The 20,280-nt window shown below is 47.0% G+C and overlaps 1 protein-coding gene across 2 annotated transcripts in view; it reads right to left on the bottom strand.

Moving 5' to 3' along the window:
- Window positions 1–20,280, bottom strand: part of ARHGAP39 (Rho GTPase activating protein 39) — a 146,478-nt gene that overhangs the window by 38,364 nt on the left and 87,834 nt on the right. For both annotated transcript variants that reach the window (XM_044294416.1, XM_044294417.1), the window contains exons 3-4: window positions 17,574–18,969; window positions 7,070–7,631 (exon numbers count right to left, since the gene is read on the bottom strand). In XM_044294416.1, coding sequence (XP_044150351.1) covers window positions 7,070–7,631; window positions 17,574–18,969 — 1,958 coding nt within the window. The remainder of the gene's footprint in view (window positions 1–7,069; window positions 7,632–17,573; window positions 18,970–20,280) is intronic.

The raw sequence follows: 20,280 nt of genomic DNA, 5'->3' as shown, positions 1-20,280 counted from the left end.
AGCTCACAGAACACCATCACCAGCGAGGTGGAGATCTCACAGATCACCATCACCAGCGAGGTGGAGGAGATCTCACAGATCACCAGCGAGGTGAAGGAGATCTCACAGATCACCAGCGAGGTGAAGGAGATCTCACAGATCACATCACCAGCGAGGTGGAGGAGATCTCACAGATCACCAGCGAGGTGAAGGAGATCTCACAGATCACCAGCGAGGTGAAGGAGATCTCACAGATCACATCACCAGCGAGGTGGAGGAGAGCTCACAGATCACCATCACCAGCGAGGTGGAGGAGAGCTCACAGATCACCAGCGAGGTGGAGGAGATCTCGCAGATCACCATCACCAGCGAGGTGGAGGAGAGCTCACAGATCACCAGCGAGGTGGAGGAGATCTCGCAGATCACCATCACCAGCGAGGTGGAGGAGAGCTCACAGATCACACGGACACTTCACTTTTTGTTCCGTGTAGAATTGACCTGTCGTCCAGATTCTGAAATCCACAGGACGTCGATTCTTTGTGTCTAAACAAACCTCACCAGTTGGGGGAGGGGAAGAGGTCACCGCGATATTCACTATAGATTCTCAGAGGTGACGTCCAACTGGATACTATAGCTATTCTTTGAGCATTTCACCAGGGGAGAACATAGAAATCACTGGGACCCATAGCAAGAATCTAAATTGGCTCCTCATGCCCCATTCATAGCCCCTCCGACTACTGACATGTGAGGTACGAAGTATAATAGTGTGTACGGGTATATAGTATATACAGCAGTGTACTGATATGTGAGGTTCGACGTATAATAGATGCAGTGTGTACAGATATATAGTATATACAGCAGTGTACTGATATGTGAGGTACGAGGTATAATAGTGTGTACAGGTATATAGTATATACAGCAGGTGGAGGAGATCTCACAGATCACATCACCAGCGAGGTGGAGGAGAGCTCACAGATCACCAGCGAGGTGGAGGAGAGCTCACAGATCACCATCACCAGCGAGGTGGAGGAGAGCTCACAGATCACCAGCGAGGTGGAGGAGAGCTCACAGATCACATCACCAGCGAGGTGGAGGAGAGCTCACAGATTACCATCACCAGCGAGGTGGAGGAGAGCTCACAGATCACCATCACCAGCGAGGTGGTAGAGAGCTCACAGATCACCATCACCAGCGAGGTGGAGGAGAGCTCACAGAACACCATCACCAGCGAGGTGGAGATCTCACAGATCACCATCACCAGCGAGGTGGAGGAGATCTCACAGATCACCAGCGAGGTGAAGGAGATCTCACAGATCACCAGCGAGGTGAAGGAGATCTCACAGATCACATCACCAGCGAGGTGGAGGAGATCTCACAGATCACCAGCGAGGTGAAGGAGATCTCACAGATCACATCACCAGCGAGGTGGAGGAGAGCTCACAGATCACCAGCGAGGTGAAGGAGATCTCACAGATCACATCACCAGCGAGGTGGAGGAGAGCTCACAGATCACCATCACCAGCGAGGTGGAGAAGAGCCCACAGATCACCAGCGAGGTGGAGGAGATCTCACAGATCACATCACCAGTGAGGTGGAGGAGAGCTCACAGATCATATCACCAGCGAGGTGGAGGAGACCTCACAGATCACCATCACCAGCGAGGTGGAGGAGAGCTCACAGATCACCAGCGAGGTGGAGGAGAGCTCACAGATCACATCACCAGCGAGGTGGAGGAGAGCTCACAGATTACCATCACCAGCGAGGTGGAGGAGAGCTCACAGATCACCATCACCAGCGAGGTGGTAGAGAGCTCACAGATCACCATCACCAGCGAGGTGGAGGAGAGCTCACAGAACACCATCACCAGCGAGGTGGAGATCTCACAGATCACCATCACCAGCGAGGTGGAGGAGATCTCACAGATCACCAGCGAGGTGAAGGAGATCTCACAGATCACCAGCGAGGTGAAGGAGATCTCACAGATCACATCACCAGCGAGGTGGAGGAGATCTCACAGATCACCAGCGAGGTGAAGGAGATCTCACAGATCACCAGCGAGGTGAAGGAGATCTCACAGATCACATCACCAGCGAGGTGGAGGAGAGCTCACAGATCACCATCACCAGCGAGGTGGAGGAGAGCTCACAGATCACCAGCGAGGTGGAGGAGATCTCGCAGATCACCATCACCAGCGAGGTGGAGGAGAGCTCACAGATCACCAGCGAGGTGGAGGAGATCTCGCAGATCACCATCACCAGCGAGGTGGAGGAGAGCTCACAGATCACACGGACACTTCACTTTTTGTTCCGTGTAGAATTGACCTGTCGTCCAGATTCTGAAATCCACAGGACGTCGATTCTTTGTGTCTAAACAAACCTCACCAGTTGGGGGAGGGGAAGAGGTCACCGCGATATTCACTATAGATTCTCAGAGGTGACGTCCAACTGGATACTATAGCTATTCTTTGAGCATTTCACCAGGGGAGAACATAGAAATCACTGGGACCCATAGCAAGAATCTAAATTGGCTCCTCATGCCCCATTCATAGCCCCTCCGACTACTGACATGTGAGGTACGAAGTATAATAGTGTGTACGGGTATATAGTATATACAGCAGTGTACTGATATGTGAGGTTCGACGTATAATAGATGCAGTGTGTACAGATATATAGTATATACAGCAGTGTACTGATATGTGAGGTACGAGGTATAATAGATGCAGTGTGTACAGATATATAGTATATACAGCAGTGTACTGATATGTGAGGTACGAGGTATAATAGATGCAGTGTGTACAGATATATAGTATATACAGCAGTGTACTGATATGTGAGGTTCGACGTATAATAGATGCAGTGTGTACGTATATATAGTATATACAGCAGTGTACTGATATGTGAGGTTCGACGTATAATAGATGCAGTGTGTACGTATATATAGTATATACAGCAGTGTACTGATATGTGAGGTACGAGGTATAATAGATGCAGTGTGTACAGATATATAGTATATACAGCAGTGTACTGATATGTGAGGTACGAGGTATAATAGATGCAGTGTGTACAGATATATAGTATATACAGCAGTGTACTGATATGTGAGGTACGAGGTATAATAGTGTGTACAGGTATATAGCATATACAGCAGTGTACTGATATGTGAGGTACGAGGTATAATAGATGCAGTGTGTACAGATATATAGTATATACAGCAGTGTACTGATATGTGAGGTACGAGGTATAATAGTGTGTACAGGTATATAGTATATATAGCAGTGTACTGATATGTGAGGTACGAGGTATAATAGATGCAGAGTGTACCAGTAGATGTGGTCAGTTATATGTTATGGTCACTATGTGAGGTACACAAGGTATACGGCTTGTAACTGTCTACAGTACTATATATGAGATATAAGTAAAGACAGGGAATGGGTGGGGGAGGGCAAATGAAGAGAAAGGAGGAGGACCTCCTCTCACCGCTCCATCCTGGTCTCAGTGGAGAGATCACCCTGCAGTTCTTCTCCATGCTGTTGGTGGTTGAAGGACCTGTGATGATGATGCCAGGACAGGTCCTGGCAGATGCTCCTATCTAACCTGAGAACCATTCTTTGTGGAGTTCTTTTACTAGACGCAGTTCTCCGCTGATGACAGGGATACTATACTAGAGCTTGGACAGTAATTAGTATAATTAGGGGGTGGGGCCTTTGGTTTAGGGCGGGCCCCTTTTCCCCACGGCCCCCAAAGCAGCTGCGTGGTTTGCCTCTATTGGAGGTACGTCAATGCATTTCACCAGTTTCAATGCAAAAAAGCAGCAAAACTCATAAGTAACACATGCAGTTTCTGGTGCAGAAAAGCACAAATAGCCAGAATTTCTTCAAGGCCGCGCTCCCCGTGTGCAGGAAGCCCAAATGTTCTTGTGTGGTTCCTCCTGGCCCCAGTGAGTGAGCGCTGGGGTTGTGAGGGGCTGATATGAACGGTGACATCGCTGCAGAATACGGTGGAGCCATATAAACAACACAAAATAAGTCATTTAAAAGAATATAAATGGTATATAATGCAGTTCCTTCATATTTAGCCCTTGTGCCTCCAATATACAGGCCACATGGGGACTAGAAAGTCACTGGCACCAGACCGAGGAGTCGCCAGCAGCGCCACAAGCTTCACGTATCACACACAGATCAGCACAACAATTACAGCTCCAAACGTCCCCGAGGGACAGAGGTAAGTGGCCGCTCATGGACGCTTCAGTAAACTGCTTCAGCTGATGTAACTGTATGACGTACCGGGGGCCACTGCTTCACTGAGGAGTGTCAGTCCTCAATCTCAGAAGATAGCTGGATGAGAAGGTAAGATCACTAGGTCAGACCACCCCACCGATCAGAGGGTCTATCATTTATGTAACATGCTATAAAACATAATCTATACAAATCACAAGGGGTTAAATCCCGGGGAGTTCCTATGTGTTCCTGGGACTGGGACTTTACACATCCTTCTAACATCTTGGCATATGACTCCAAGATGTGTATTAACATTCAGCCTCTAGCCATGCAGTCTACCATTACCACAGGAGTATAATATCCAGCCTCTACCCATGCAGTCTGCCATTATCACAGATATATAACATCCAGCCATGTAATCTGCCATTACCACAGGAGTATAACATCCAGCCTCTAGCCATGCAGTCTACCATTACCACAGTGTATAACATCCAGCCTCTAGCCATGCAGTCTACCAATTACCACAGTGTATAACATCCAGCCTCTAGCCATTACCACAGTGTATAACATCCAGCCTCTAGCCATGCAGTCTACCATTACCACAGTGTATAACATCCAGCCTCTAGCCATGCAGTCTACCATTACCACAGTGTATAACATCCAGCCTCTAGCCATTACCACAGTGTATAACATCCAGCCTCTAGCCATGCAGTCTGCCATTACCACAGTGTATAACATCCAGCCTCTAGCCATGCAGTCTACCATTACCACAGGTGTATAACATCCAGCCTCTAGCCATGCAGTCTGCCATTACCACAGGTGTATAACATCCAGCCTCTAGCCATGCAGTCTGCCATTACCACAGTGTATAACATCCAGCCTCTAGCCATGCAGTCTACCATTACCACAGTGTATAACATCCAGCCTCTAGCCATGCAGTCTGCCATTACCACAGTGTATAACATCCAGCCTCTAGCCATGCAGTCTGCCATTACCACAGGTGTATAACATCCAGCCTCTAGCCATGCAGTCTGCCATTACCAGGAGTAGAATGGAGCAGTGTATTTAAATCTAATTTAGCCTGTATTTCAGAAAAGTTTCTGCCAGGATTAAAACTCACAACCTTCTGTATTAGATGCAAGGCACCTAACCGCTCAGCTATAATAGCTGCATATAGCCAGTTACTGAGTTCTACTGAGACCTATACAGAAAAAGTCTCATATTTTTATTTTATTTTTTGTGACTGGCTATGCAGCTATATAGTGTAGTGGTGTGATGCAGAAGCTGTGAGTTCAAATCCTATCACAAACTTTTTCAGAAATAGAGGTTAAACTTAATTTAAACATATACATATAAGTTTTTAGCCATAATATATTTACACATATTATTATATATTTAGAATATATATTCAAATATATTATGGCTAAAACATCAGTAGTAGTTTCCCACATATTATGCATTCATATATATCAGAAGTATGATTTTATATATATAATATATATATATTTACAATTACAAAAAAATATATAAAATATATAAATCTAATTTAACCTCTATTTCTAAAAAAGTTTTTTGACGGGATTTGAACTCACAGCTTCTGCATCATAGGCCAGAACTTTAACCACTACACTATATAGCTGCATAGCCAGTCACCAAAAAAATAAAAATAAATATGAGACTTCTACTGTATAGGTCTCAGTAGAAGTACAGTACAGTGGAAGTCTCATATATTTTCATTTTTTTAGTAAATGGCTATGCAGCTATTATAGCTGAGTGGTTAAGTGCCTTGCCTCTAATGCACAAGGTTGTGAGTTCAAATCCCGGCAGAAACTTTTCAGAAAAAGAGGCTAAATTAGATTGGACATCTATATATGGAGTCAGAGTAGGGACTCCTAAGCCGTGGGCTCACACTGAGGGATTCCCTCACTGTACAGCGATCTTCTGCATAGAGATAGAGATAGAGATAGAGGCTAAATTAGATTTAAATACACTGACTTGAGCATGCGTGGCCGAACTTAGCGATGTTCTGAGCATAGCGATGCTCGAGCCTAACTGGTGTTGCTCGCTCAACACTAGTGGAGATGTCTTCTGTGCAGTGACCAATCACACTTCTCTATCTGGTGTCTGATGGATGAGTCTGGTGAATGCCAGGAGGATGTTACCTACCTGACTGCACTGTGCCAGCTGTACAGTCTGGTGGGGGAGGGATAATGCTATGGGGGGTCTTCAGGGCCTCAGCACCTTAGTTCCAGTGAAGTGAAATCTGAATGCTTCATCAGATCAAGACACTGTGGACAATTTTATGGTGACAACTTTGTAGGAACAGTTTGGGGAAGAACCTTTTCCATTCCACCATGACTGCACCCCAGTGCAAAAAGCAAGGTCCATAAAGACACGCTTGGGGGAGTCCGGTGTTGAAGAACATGACCGTCCGCACACAGCCCCGACCTCAACCCCATATCTGTAGATAGATATGACATAGATAGATATGAGATTACACTTGTATATGACACATCACATGACTGCTTTGGCCACTCCCAGGTGGGAGGGAACTTGGACATGTGATTTGCCGGGGGTTTAAATTGTAATTTATTTTTCTAAATTATGACTAAGAATGACTAACATCGGAAACGCATAAGGCTTTTAGCACAGCGGGGCACATGCTGTAAATTCTTTGCATTAATAGAAGGCATCAGGTGGGGTTCTCCTGTCATCTCTTAAGTGCCTACTGATTTCTACAGCTCGGGAGTCACATCTCCATCCCTATGACGTAGACAACAGATAAGAACAGAACATGTAGGTCCCAGCCCTGACATGAACCCCCAGAACCTACCACCTCCCGGGTATGAAGATGACGTGTGCATTGGGTCTTACCTTTCGTGTCGTTCACAGGGTCCATGTGTCGATAAATATATCCCTCCAAGTAAGAATGAAATTTAGGAGTTGGTGGGAAAAAAGCCAAACAAATGGTCATTAGTTCCCACCCACGCGCCAGGCTTTCGTAGCGGAAGTTCTCGGTGGTCTGCCGGCACAGTTGGATGTAAAGCTCGTCCCTCAGACCTTGCATGCTCCACCCTTTGGTCGCGATCTCTAAGGCGACGCTGAGTTGGTCGGTCTTGGATCGGCGGTCTCCCATGTACATCTGAATGAGCTTGAATATGTCGCAGGCCTCCTTCTTCACATTGCGGTCGTTGGTCATTATCATGGGCTTCTTGATGGACTCGCTACTCCAGGCCAACATGTTGGCAATGGACACCTTCCTCCGGAAAAGGCCCTGCGTGTGCTTGTTGAAATGCTTGGAGGCCCAGTTCTCAATGTCGGTCTCAGAAGAAGGCTTCCTCAAGGTGAAGGTTGGAAAGACACAGCTGGAACTGGGCATCATGTTCCTGTTGTTTCGACTGTTTTCAAACTGAGCGCAGGCACCGAGGTCTTCAGACTACGAGACAACAGACAGAGAACCAGGTTTATCACCAGAGCATGTTACATCGGCTGCCGCTCTCTGCACAGCAGATAATTGTCTGACTGACTTCACAACACATGCAACTCATTTTACTAATTGCATTTTCCAAAAATAAAAAAATTTCAAGTATTTATAAATGTGATAAGAGCATGGAGGACACAGAGGCGATGAGTGACGGACGTCACCGCCGGGTCATGTGACCACATTCCTGTCACCAGAAACGCTGCTGTTTTCCGAGCACGGACACAGGACGTAACCTCAGCCTTGTGCATTGTAAAGTTCTGCAACTATCTAATACGCTTTTTCACATTTTTCACTACCTCAGATTGCTGTCACTGAACATTCTTTTTTTATACTGAAAGACAGAACACTGTAACAGGTCCGGTGCGGCTCATACCGCTGCGTGGGTTGTGGCGGAGCAATAGAGCCATCCTAGGGCTGGGTTTGCACACTGCGGTATTGTGCCACATACTGCGGTTTTGTAATAACTAGGCATAGCCCATAACCAAGGCGACTGCACGCCACGTGGCGCTCTACCAATAAGCGAGACCGGGTTTCAGACCACAGAGGAGTAAGGCTGCATTCACACAGCGGGGGAGATTTATCAAAACTGGTGCAAAGGGAAAACTCACTTGGTCGCCCATAGCAACTAATCAGATTCCACCTTTCATTTTTTTTGTGCTCTTTTGGAAAATGAAAGGTGGAATCTGATTGGTTGTTCTGGGCAACTAAGCCAGTTTTTCTTTAGGCTAGGGCGACACGGCAACATGTGTTGTATTTTATGTAATAATAGTCAAAGGTGTCGTGGTAGGAGTTTTTTTGTCGCATTGCCACATCATTGCAAAAAAGTCACAAATAAATCTGCACAGCCAAATGTGTTGCGCGACAAAAAAAGGTCTGCCGCTGAGACCATGATCGCTCCTATGTATGATAGCGCACGCAATGGGCCACATTTACTAAGGGACTTGTGACTATTTTATGACTAATCTTTAGTCGCATGGCTGGATTTAAAGGGGTATTCCCATCTCAGACCATGGGGGCATATCACTAAGGTATGCCCCCCAGGGTCTAATAGGTGTAGGTCCCATATCTTGTAAACACAGCTGAAAAGGAAGCCGTGGTCCGGCCACCACCGAGTCTTCCTATTGGCCAGGTGCTCATGTTCATGGAAAGAAAGCGATGCAAGTAGTGCAGCCTTTTCCCCCAAATATGATGGAGACCCCGACACAGATGTGAACACAGCCTTAGCTGGAGTTGTCTCCCCGCGCCATGACGCTCTATTCACATCACCTGAAGGTAACACATTTCTTCATTCATTAAAGGTCTGGGGTGGGTTCTGACGGTATACACATCCGGCCAGATACAGCATTATCAGTAATGGCCCCCACGATCGATGCTCCTGTTTTGCCTTCTCCTGTCCGTCCTAATCAAGCCACGAAGGAGGAATGTACCGGGACTGCCCGACAGCAGTAAGGATCGCCGGGTCCTGGAGGAGGACACACCTGTTTGGCTGTCGCTGTCCCTTCCCATTCTGACAGCTAATCAGCACACCGGCTAAGGACAAGAGGCCCCCGGGCCTCGGCTGTCAGCTGCAGAGGTTCTCCTAGTATAATGGCCTGCGGGGTGGAAAACCAGGACCTTACATTACAATTTACTTCTGCATTACACCTCACTCTGGACCGGTCAGCGCCTGAGATCCTGCAGGGAACATCGCCGGGGCCCGAGGCACAGACAAGGAGGCGCAGTGGTGGTCCACCTCACCTGACGGGTCCTGTCTGAGCCGATTCTGGTCCTTTTCTACATGAAGCACATTTGTTATATAATGAAGAGCTATTTCAAGGACAGTTCTCAGCACTATTAGGCCTCTTTCACATGGGCGTGAGTTTTTTTGCCCGGATAAGAGCCGGGTGCGTTGCGGGAAAATGCGCAATTTTTTCTGCGCAAGTGCAAAACATTGTCATGCGTTGCACTCGCGTGAGAAAAATCGCGCATGTTTGGTACCCAAACCCGAACTTCTTCATAGAAGTTCGGGCTTGGGATTGATGTTCTGAAGATTGTATTATTTTCCCTTATAACATGGTTATAAGGGAAAATAATAGCATTCTGAATACAGAATGCATAGTAAACCAGCGCTAGAGGGGTTAAAAAAAATAAAAAATAATTTAACTCACCTTAGTCCACTTGCTCGCGAAGTCGGCATCTCCTTGTGTCTCCGCTGCTGATGAACAGGACCTGGGGTGAGCTGCTCCATTAAATACAGGTTAAGGACCTTCGATGACGTCACTCCGGTTATCACATGGTACGTCACATGATCTTTTACCATGGTGATTCACCATGGTAAAAGACCATGTGATGACCGGAGTGACGTCATCGAAGGTCCTTAAGCTCTATTTAATGGAGCAGCTCACCCCAGGTCCTGTTCATCAGCAGCGGAGACACAAGGAGATGCCAGCTTCGCAAGCAAGTGGACTAAGGTGAGTTAAATTTTTTTTTATTTTTTTTAACCCCTCTAGCGCTGGTTTACTATGCATTCTGTATTCAGAATGCTATTATTTTCCCTTATAACCATGTTATAAGGGAAAATAATAATGATCGGGTCTCCATCCCGATGGTCTCCTAGCAACCATGCGTGCAAATCGCACGGCATCCGTACTTGCTTGCGGATGCCATCCGATTTTCACACACCCCATTCATTTCTATGGGGCCTGCGTCACGTCAAAATCGGAAAATATAGAGCATGCTGTGATTTCAACTGAACGCACAAGTGATGCGTTAAAAACATCGCTCATGTGCACAGCCCCATAGAAATGAATGGGTCAGGATTTAGTGTGGGTGCCATACGTTCGCCGCACGGATCGCACCCGCACGGAAAACTCGCCCGTGTGAAAGGGGCCTTAGTCTCTGCTTGCTGTCAGTGAATGGTAACATTCTTCTTCACCTCTGGAGACTGAAAATCTGTCCAGACCTAATACTTCTCACAGCTGAGGGTTTGTTACAATTTGCCTCCCTTAAGTAAACAGCCTGGACTGGGGATTGATGGATCTTACCTATGCTGATACACTGTGCCAGGGGCGGGCTGGAAAATGAAAGTGACCCTGTAAAAAACCCTAGAAGTGGCCCCATGATGGAGGAGGGTCCACACTGACCGAAGGGGGGGGCAGCAATACAGTGGTACAGCACAATATACCGCCCCAGCAGAACCAGATACCACAGTGCAGCACAATATACCACCCCAGCAGAACCAGATACCACAGTGCAGCACAATATACCACCCCAGCAGAACCAGATACCACAGTGCAGCACAATATACTGCCCCAGCAGAACCAGATACCACAGTACAGCACAATATACCGCCCCAGCAGAACCAGATACCACAGTGCAGCACAATATACCACCCCAGCAGAACCAGATACCACAGTGCAGCACAATATACCACCCCAGCAGAACCAGATACCACAGTGCAGCACAATATACTGCCCCAGCAGAACCAGATACCACAGTGCAGCACAATATACCACCCCAGCAGAACCAGATACCACAGTGCAGCACAATATACTGCCCCAGCAGAACCAGATACCACAGTGCAGCACAATATACCACCCCAGCAGAACCAGATACCACAGTGCAGCACAATATACCGCCCCAGCAGAACCAGATACCACAGTGCAGCACAATATACCGCCCCAGCAGAACCAGATACCACAGTGCAGCACAATATACTGCCCCAGCAGAACCAGATACCACAGTGCAGCACAATATACTGCCCCAGCAGAACCAGATACCACAGTGCAGCATAATATACTGCCCCAGCAGAACCAGATACCACAGTGCAGCACAATATACTGCCCCAGCAGAACCAGATACCAGAGTGCAGCACACTATACCACCCCAGCAGAACCAGATACCACAGTGCAGCACAATATACTGCCCCAGCAGAACCAGATACCACAGTGCAGCACAATATACCGCCCCAGCAGAACCAGAAACCACAGTGCAGCACAATATACTGCCCCAGCAGAACCAGATACCACAGTGCAGCACAATATACCGCCCCAGCAGTACCATATACCACAATGCAGCACAATATACCACCGAGCAGAACCAGATACCACAGTGCAGCACAATATACTGCCCCAGCAGAACCAGATACCACAGTGCAGCACAATATACCGCCCCAGCAGAACCAGAAACCACAGTGCAGCACAATATACTGCCCCAGCAGAACCAGATACCACAGTGCAGCACAATATACTGCCCCAGCAGAACCAGATACCACAGTGCAGCACAATATACCGCCCCAGCAGAACCAGATACCACAGTGCAGCACAATATACTGCCCAAGCAGAACCAGATACCACAGTGCAGCACAATATACTGCCCCAGCAGAACCAGAAACCACAGTGCAGCACAATATACTGCCCCAGCAGAACCAGATACCACAGTGCAGCACAATATACTGCCCCAGCAGAACCAGATACCACAGTGCAGCACAATATACTGCCCCAGCAGAACCAGAAACCACAGTGCAGCACAATATACTGCCCCAGCAGAACCAGATACCACAGTGCAGCACAATATACTGCCCCAGCAGAACCAGATACCACAGTGCAGCACAATATACTGCCCCAGCAGTACCAAATACCACAGTGCAGCACAATATACCGCCCAGCAGTACCATATACCACAATGCAGCACAATATACCACCGAGCAGAACCAGATACCACAGTGCAGCACAATATACTGCCCCAGCAGAACCAGATACCACAGTGCAGCACAATATACCGCCCCAGCAGAACCAGATACCACAGTGCAGCACAATATACCGCCCCAGCAGAACCAGAAACCACAGTGCAGCACAATATACTGCCCCAGCAGAACCAGATACCACAGTGCAGCACAATATACTGCCCCAGCAGAACCAGATACCACAGTGCAGCACAATATACTGCCCAGCAGTACCATATACCACAATGCAGCACAATATACCACTGGGCAGAACCAGATACCACAGTGCAGCACAATATACCGCCCCAGCAGTACCAGATACCACAGTGCAGCACAATATACTGCCCCAGCAGAACCAGATACCACAGTGCAGCACAATATACTGCCCCAGCAGAACCAGATACCACAGTGCAGCACAATATACTGCCCCAGCAGTATCAGATACCACAGTGCAGCACAATATACCGCCCCAGCAGTACCAGATACCACAGTGCAGCACAATATACCGCCTCAGCAGAACCAGATACCACAGTGCAGCACAATATACCGCCCCAGCAGTACCAGATACCAGAGTGCAGCACAATATACTGCCCCAGCAGTATCAGATACCACAGTGCAGCACAATATACCGCCCCAGCAGAACCAGATACCACAGTGCAGCACAATATACCACCCCAGCAGAACCAGATACCACAGTGCAGCACAATATACTGCCCCAGCAGAACCAGATACCACAGTGCAGCACAATATACTGCCCCAGCAGAACCAGATACCACAGTGCAGCACAATATACCGCCTCAGCAGAACCAAATACCACAGTGCAGCACAATATTCTGCCCCGGCAGAACCAAATACCACAGTGCACCATAAAATACTGCCACCTCCGCTGCAGTATTTAACTATATCGGCTTCCTGAGGAGGGAAATACAGTTGAATTCGGAGGGTACCTGAGGCTGCCGCCAGGTGTATAAGTGCCTGATTCTCCTACATTAACCGTAAGAGCATCAGGCGGTTATCTCATGCCATGAGGAGGGCTCAGGTGGCCCCCAGGACATCGGCTCAACTGGAAATTTTCCTGCAGGGTCTTTGGCCAGTCCGCCCCTGCACAGTGCTGCTTAGAGTGCATACAACCGCTGCGGGCGCTATCAGGTGAGATGTAATAAGGACATTTTCCCATTCAGTGACAGCCAACAGAGAACACCTAGGAATATGAGATTTGCAGAACAATTCTGTTTTATACTACATTTTAAACGCACACCATTACTTCTTCTCCCTGGGGGGCAGTCGTGGACAGGCAGCGGCTGGTCAGTGACATCACCAGCCTCCGCCCGCCGAGCGCTGGGCATTCCCAGTCTCCGTTATCACCATCATGTATTTGGAGTCTTTACTGTATGGTTCGGGAGCCATTCCCCCGGGGGTCCCCGGTGTACAGGCAGGGCTACCGCTCACAGTATTACAGTCCTATAAATGATGCAGACTCTTCTTCCGTCGTCTTTATTTTTATTTTTTTTGCTCCCAAAGAGAACTATTTGTTGTTGAATAAGAGATGAAACATAAAAGGCAATGATTTATATTTCATTAATTACCTTCCTCCCGTAACAGTAAATGGATAGATTTCATTACTCGGATGGAGTGCACTTCTTAGGCCTGGTTCACTTCTGCGCCAGAATAGACCGCCAGTGTTCACCGTTTTTGGCCTAGCCGGATACCACTGGGTCCCCTCTCACTTTTATGGGATCCGGACGCTCTCGGCTTTGAGCTGGACAAAAAATGTTGCGTGTACTATCTTTGTCTGGCTGAAAGCCGACATGTCCGCCGGACACAGTGACTGGATTACAGATGTGAACCCGGCCTTACCAAGAGGGAGACCTTTTCACTTCAGATTAAAGGGGTTGTCCGGAGCTGATTCCGGACATAACCCCTTCTTCACCCCTCCAGCGTTTCATCCGCCAATGCTCCCCCTTGCACAGCATTGCGCAGGACAAGGGCTATTTTGTTTACATCTTACACTGCTAGGTGGAGGCTCCCGCCTAGCAGTGTTCCCGGTGATGTAAATGGGTGGGCTTTAGCGCTGTCCTAGACAGTATTACAGGCTACGGCAGAGCTAAAGACCGCCCATTAGTGCCAGTGACGTCACCGGGGCTCACTGCTAGGTGGAAACCTCTGCCTAGCAAACTGTGAGAAAGTCCGGATACAAAGGAAAAAAGCCTTGCCCTGGGCAAGGGAGAGCATCGGAGCGGAGGGGTAAGAAGGGGTTATGTCCGGGTTCAGAGCTCTGGCACCCTTTAAAGGGGGATTCTGGTTGTTACAAGTTATTCCCTATCCACAGGATAGGGGATAACTATTAGATGGGTGGGGGTCCTACAACTGGGACCCCCACCATGCACAAAAATGGGGACCTCAGAGCCCCCTGAAATGAACAGAGTGGCATCTATATGGGTGTTCTGGAGATAGTAGAGTCCTGCACTCAGCTGTCTCTGGGATCCCACAAAGATGAATGAAGCGGCATTTCTCCCCCCAGCAGTAGGACCCCACCGGTTTAATATGTAACCCTATTCTGTAGAATGGGTACAAGTTTTAACAACCGGAATACCCCTTTAAGGAGACCAGATGCATGAAGAATTACCGGCAATGCTCCATGGGGAAAATAACATGCAAACATGAATCTCCCCAGAGAAAGAGAACAGATAACTTGGAGCACTGGTTATAAAAAGCATGAGTTCCTCTCTCATAAAACTTAAACTGGTTATCCAGGAATTGATCATCACGACCTATCCTCAGGATATAAAATCGGTGGGGGGCCGAGGACTGGCACCTGTGACAATCAGCTGCTGCACTGACTGGAGCTCTGGTGGGCGATGCCATCTCCTGCCAGCTTTGCAAGCACAGTGCCGTACATAGTATAGTGGAAGTGCTCGGTACTGCAGCTCAGTGCCATTGACTTGAATGGGGCTGAGCTGCAACTAGGCCACGTGACCAATGTATGAGGTGCCATACAGCTGATTGGTGGGGGGTCCCGGATGTAACCACCTCCGATCTGATATTGATGACCTATCCAGAGGATAGATCATCAATATAAATTCCGAGATAACCCCTTTAAAAAAAGTCTTACAAATTCTGCATTCGCATACTCAACAGTGTCGTTTATGCAGAATTTCCACAACTAAATTTTGTGCGGTATTTGGTGTTTTCACACCAAAATCTGTCACGGCTTTTATCCCAGATCTCACTCTTTGCTTTACAAAAGGTGAAATCGGTTCTGAACAGCCACAGCTGTCATGCTGCAGACTTCAAAATCCACAGCACGGGTAAATTTCAACCGAAACGTTCTGCACCGTGTCATCGGATCATCTGGTGCCGTATTGTATGACGTAAAAATCCGCCACATAATACGAACTGTGTTCACATACCCTAAACTGGTTTTCTGGGATCAGGACATTGATGGGCTATGCTCAGGATAGGACATCTATATCAGAACTGACTTCAGTCACCTTTTTAAAGAGGCCTTTCACCTGTTCACCTAGTGGTGGTGCGGGGGACTGCAGCTTTGTCCTATTCCTAAGTCAATGTTAATGCAAAGGTACATTCCTGAAGATAGGCCGTCAATCTCCTGGTTCAGGAAAAGCCATTTATCACACCCTACACTCCAGAATTCTGGCTTCACAAAGTTGAAAAATGGGGCTTTGCGATTTCCGGAGAAAAAAAATATTGTGACATTTTGCATTTTTACACCCTTCACTCCAGTTCTGAAAAGTGTTAGTCTGTCAAGCTGATTTAAGCCAGACTCATCAACTGTGACTTTTTACCATCACATTGTGCTCATTTTGAGCTCAAAATCATTTTTTCAATTGGTCTTTATTAAAATGTTTCAACAGTTTTTCCTCTACAGCTTTCAATTTCAGGGCACTTGCCGACTATTGCTTCCCTCTTCACAGTAAACCCATCAGAGATCTGCTCTGTCACCCTTATCTCTGAACTCCTGACAGCTCATAAAACCTCATTACAGCTAAATTCTTATCCAACTGGTAATGTATCTATAATGAGTGTCTATGAGCTGTTAGGAAAGTACACAAAAGGACGACAGATCGAGCCGTCAGAGCAGGTCTCTGACAGATTCACCGTGAAGGGGGAAGCAATAGGCTGCACATGAACTGAACGTCAAAACTGTTAAGGAAAAACTGTTGGAAATTATAAAAAAAAATATTTCTACCCCAAAACAAGCATAATGCAATAAAAAATTGCCCCGAAGATGTCCATAGCCTTTAAAGATTCACCAAATCTATCACACATTGTGCAATATTTAATAAATTTGCCCCAAAAATTATCGCAACGCAGATTCCTGCAAAACTGACTTTAACAATGTTGAATATAATAAGGGTCCATTCACACGTCCGCAAAATGGGTCCGCATCTGTTCCGCAATTTTGCGGAACAGGTGCAGACCCATTCATTTTCAATAGGCCGGAATGTGCTGTCCGCATCCGCATTTGCAGATCCGCACTTCTGTTCCGCCCAAAAAATAGAATATGTCCTATTCTTGTCCGCAATTTCTATGAGTGCTGGCGATGTGCGGTCCGCAAAATGTGGAATGCACATTGCCAGTGTCTGTGTTTTGCAGATCCGCAAAACACATACGGACATGTGAATGGTCCCTAAATCCTCCCCACGTCTCTCCGATGACTTCTGGCGGTCATATAACATCTGAACTCCAACAGAAGTGACTGGGAGGGAAGTGTCTACACAACGGTAACGCATCTTTTCCTATTCACTTTTTTAGGTGCTTTATTAGCCAAAAAGTTGTAACTTACTGATTGACAAGCCGTCCGCACCTTAGATTTTACATCTTACACATACAACAGGGGCTGCAAATATGGTGTGAACCTAGCCCCAAAGCTGTCTAACCCTGTTGTAAGAGGTGTTTCTTCAGCCCCAAAGGCATTGATGTACAGGCCTTTGTTTACATACAGATGTGCTCGAAATCATACTGGGACTTCCTACTGAGAGAGAGGGAAGCAAGAGCTGAATCTTTCATAGTCCAGACACAGACTCAGTAACCAAATGCACCACAATTCTGGCTTAAACTGCGCCAATTAACTGGAGTACATTCCGTGTGCCAGATTTATTATGGAGGATCCAGCTCTAACGACAACTTTCTTATGGACGAAACTTTGAAAAAATAATCCAGAACTTTACCTGAGAAGGGTGTAAATACGGCTCTGGAGAAGCCAAATTGGTCTGAACGGACACACTTTTTTCCAACAGTATTTGTGGAAACCCAAGTTTTTCAAAGGTGCTTCTCTTCCAGTGTTTGCTGTCTTGCTGCGCGAGTGCTTCATCCTCACTGAAGGCCCTAACAACAGGACCTGGCATCGGTAAAGGCACTGCACCATCGCTCTCATAGCCGGAGCCATCCTTCTGGGAGTCCCAACTGCTTCTCTGTTTCATGTGGAAGTGCGCCTGCTGGGCCTCCCAGGCAAGCCGGGCTTGTGCCATGAAAGCTTCTGTAGAGGTCCGATGCATGTCTGCCTCCGATGAGCGGCTTTCCGTTCGGCTCATCAGTGGGCGGTTAGGCATTGATGAAGGCCTTTCCTCGATCATACCCTGGTCGTTGTGCCCCTCTCTATCAGATGATCCTTCGGACGGAGATGGGTTCGGTTCAAGAGACAAAGAAGGTTTTCTGCTTTTCCTTTTCCTTGTGTTGGGAGAATAATTGGCAGAGGACATGCTGTCCTGCTGACTAGACCAAGACATGGAGTCTTCTGAGTGGAACGGATGTTGTTGCTGACCTTGCCGTGAATCTGAACCTTCCATACTACTGTAGTCTCCAGATTTAACTTCAAGACGCTGGTCCCTCATGTACGGAGGATTGTGTTGCAATGAGTATGACCCACCTATCGTGTTAGGCATGTATTTGTGCCTTAAACCCGTTTTCATCTTGGGGCTGGAACCAGACTGTTCAACATACACTAACTGGCGGACATATTCCTTGCCCGCCGGACTGTAATCCAGACTCATGAACCTGTCCGAGCATTTCTGTTTGGTCAACACCAGCTGTTGGTACGGAGAGTTGGAGGCCTGTTTTGGAGATTGAAGAAAGGTATGTGGCTTGCGAACAGGGGACTTTTGAGGGGACATTGCTCTGTAGTTCCCACTGGCATCATACTGCATCTCCATGGGTGGTTCATCATAGATGGGAGCCTGATACTCCATGGGAGGCTCTTCGTACAGTGGCGGCTCGTAGGCATAGCGAGGAGATGATGGCTGAGACTCATTGGAATGCTTCCTGTGTTGTAAGGTGCAGAATGATTCCCCTCGTCCAAGTAATGGGGAACAAGAGCCGACATGATCTGCTCGTTTCATATATGGTGACTGCTTTCGCTCAGAAAAAAAGACAGAGTTGTCGGTATCGACTGAGAATGTCTGCATGATGGGCGATGGCTGTCCCCCTGACGGCCGGCGGGTGCGGGTACCTTGTGAATTGTCAGTAGTATAACCGTTCCCTTGGTGCATCAGAAAGCTGGGCTCTCGGTCTGTCACTTTAATCAGCATTCTTTCTTTGGTGCCTGTGTTCCATCTGAGGGAAGACGTCCTGCACAAGAACACAAAGATGCAAAAGTAATGAGTCATAATCAGTCAATTAAAAGAACGCTCCTAATAAAAGTGACACTGGGTAATGCCCAGCGCAGGGCCGGAGAGGGCGGAGCGTGACTCCGAGTCACACACCGGCCCCTCAATGCCTGCCTCAGTCATCACCAGGAGGATCGCTAAACTATCATTACAATAAAATCTGACAAACATATAAAGAACTCTTCTCCGTGTGTCTCCGGGGCTCAGCAGTGTCCACCCTCCTCCCCATTATCTGGTTGCAGCAGAAGCCTCCCCTCCTGACGTTAGTTAGGCCCCATCCCCGCAGGGGTTTAACTCCTATGTTCTCTGCAGGAATATCTACAAGACCTTTAGTTCTGGATCCTGCAGACTGACAGCAGTGGGTGAGGAGATCTCCTGGTTACTTCAGAGCTCCAGTTCCATCAGTCCTTCCCAACGTATGTACCATGAGGACGTACGTCACGGTCGGCTGGAGATCAGCAGCAGGAGTAAGTATTACAGAGCCCTGTTTCTGCATAGAAGCGAGGCGCGAAACGTGGTGAGGCTGCCCTGGGTCCACGTCCCAGCCTGGTCGCTACTATATTATTATAGCATACTGTATCCACTTTATTAGCGGACTTTTTTTGTTTGTTCACTTATTGGAAAATAGTTTTGCACAAGCTCTTTATTATCATCATCAGTTTTTTATTTATTTACACTTTTCTTGGCATCTTTTTGCCACAGTTTTACTAATTTATTTATATCTATATTAATTAAGTCTACAATATAATCATAATATAAGAGATTAATAAACTTATTTTTTTTTGTTACTATAGGGGGCCCTTTTATGAATTTTATTATATATTTTATGTGTTTTTTATGTTTGGATTATTGTGGAATTTTAGGTGTTTTGTTTTAATTGCACGTTCTTGGCTGTTAATGGGCAATATCTAATATATAGGTATATATCATGTTATTTAACCTGCATGCTGAACGCCCTAAACAAAAGCAGAAATGCAGTTTTTTTATCACTTACAAAGCAATCAAAAAGTCATATTTATCACAATGAAAATGTCGACTTATCCAATAAAACACAAGCCCTCACAGAGCTCGGAAAAATAAAGTTATGGATCCCAGAATATGGCGACACAAAAACAAATGTGTAAAACCCGTAATCGTACGGACCAGCAGAATAAAGTTATTGTGTCATTTATACTGCAAGATGAACGCTGGGAAACTGAAACCCCAAAAAGTGCCGAAAGCACTGGATGATGCCACTGAAAAACTCAACTCTTCCTGCAAGAAAACAAGCCAC

Source organism: Bufo gargarizans, chromosome 5 (assembly GCF_014858855.1).
Source record: "Bufo gargarizans isolate SCDJY-AF-19 chromosome 5, ASM1485885v1, whole genome shotgun sequence".
Taxonomy (NCBI): domain Eukaryota; kingdom Metazoa; phylum Chordata; class Amphibia; order Anura; family Bufonidae; genus Bufo; species Bufo gargarizans.
This window is presented reverse-complemented; position numbering and strand designations above follow the sequence as displayed.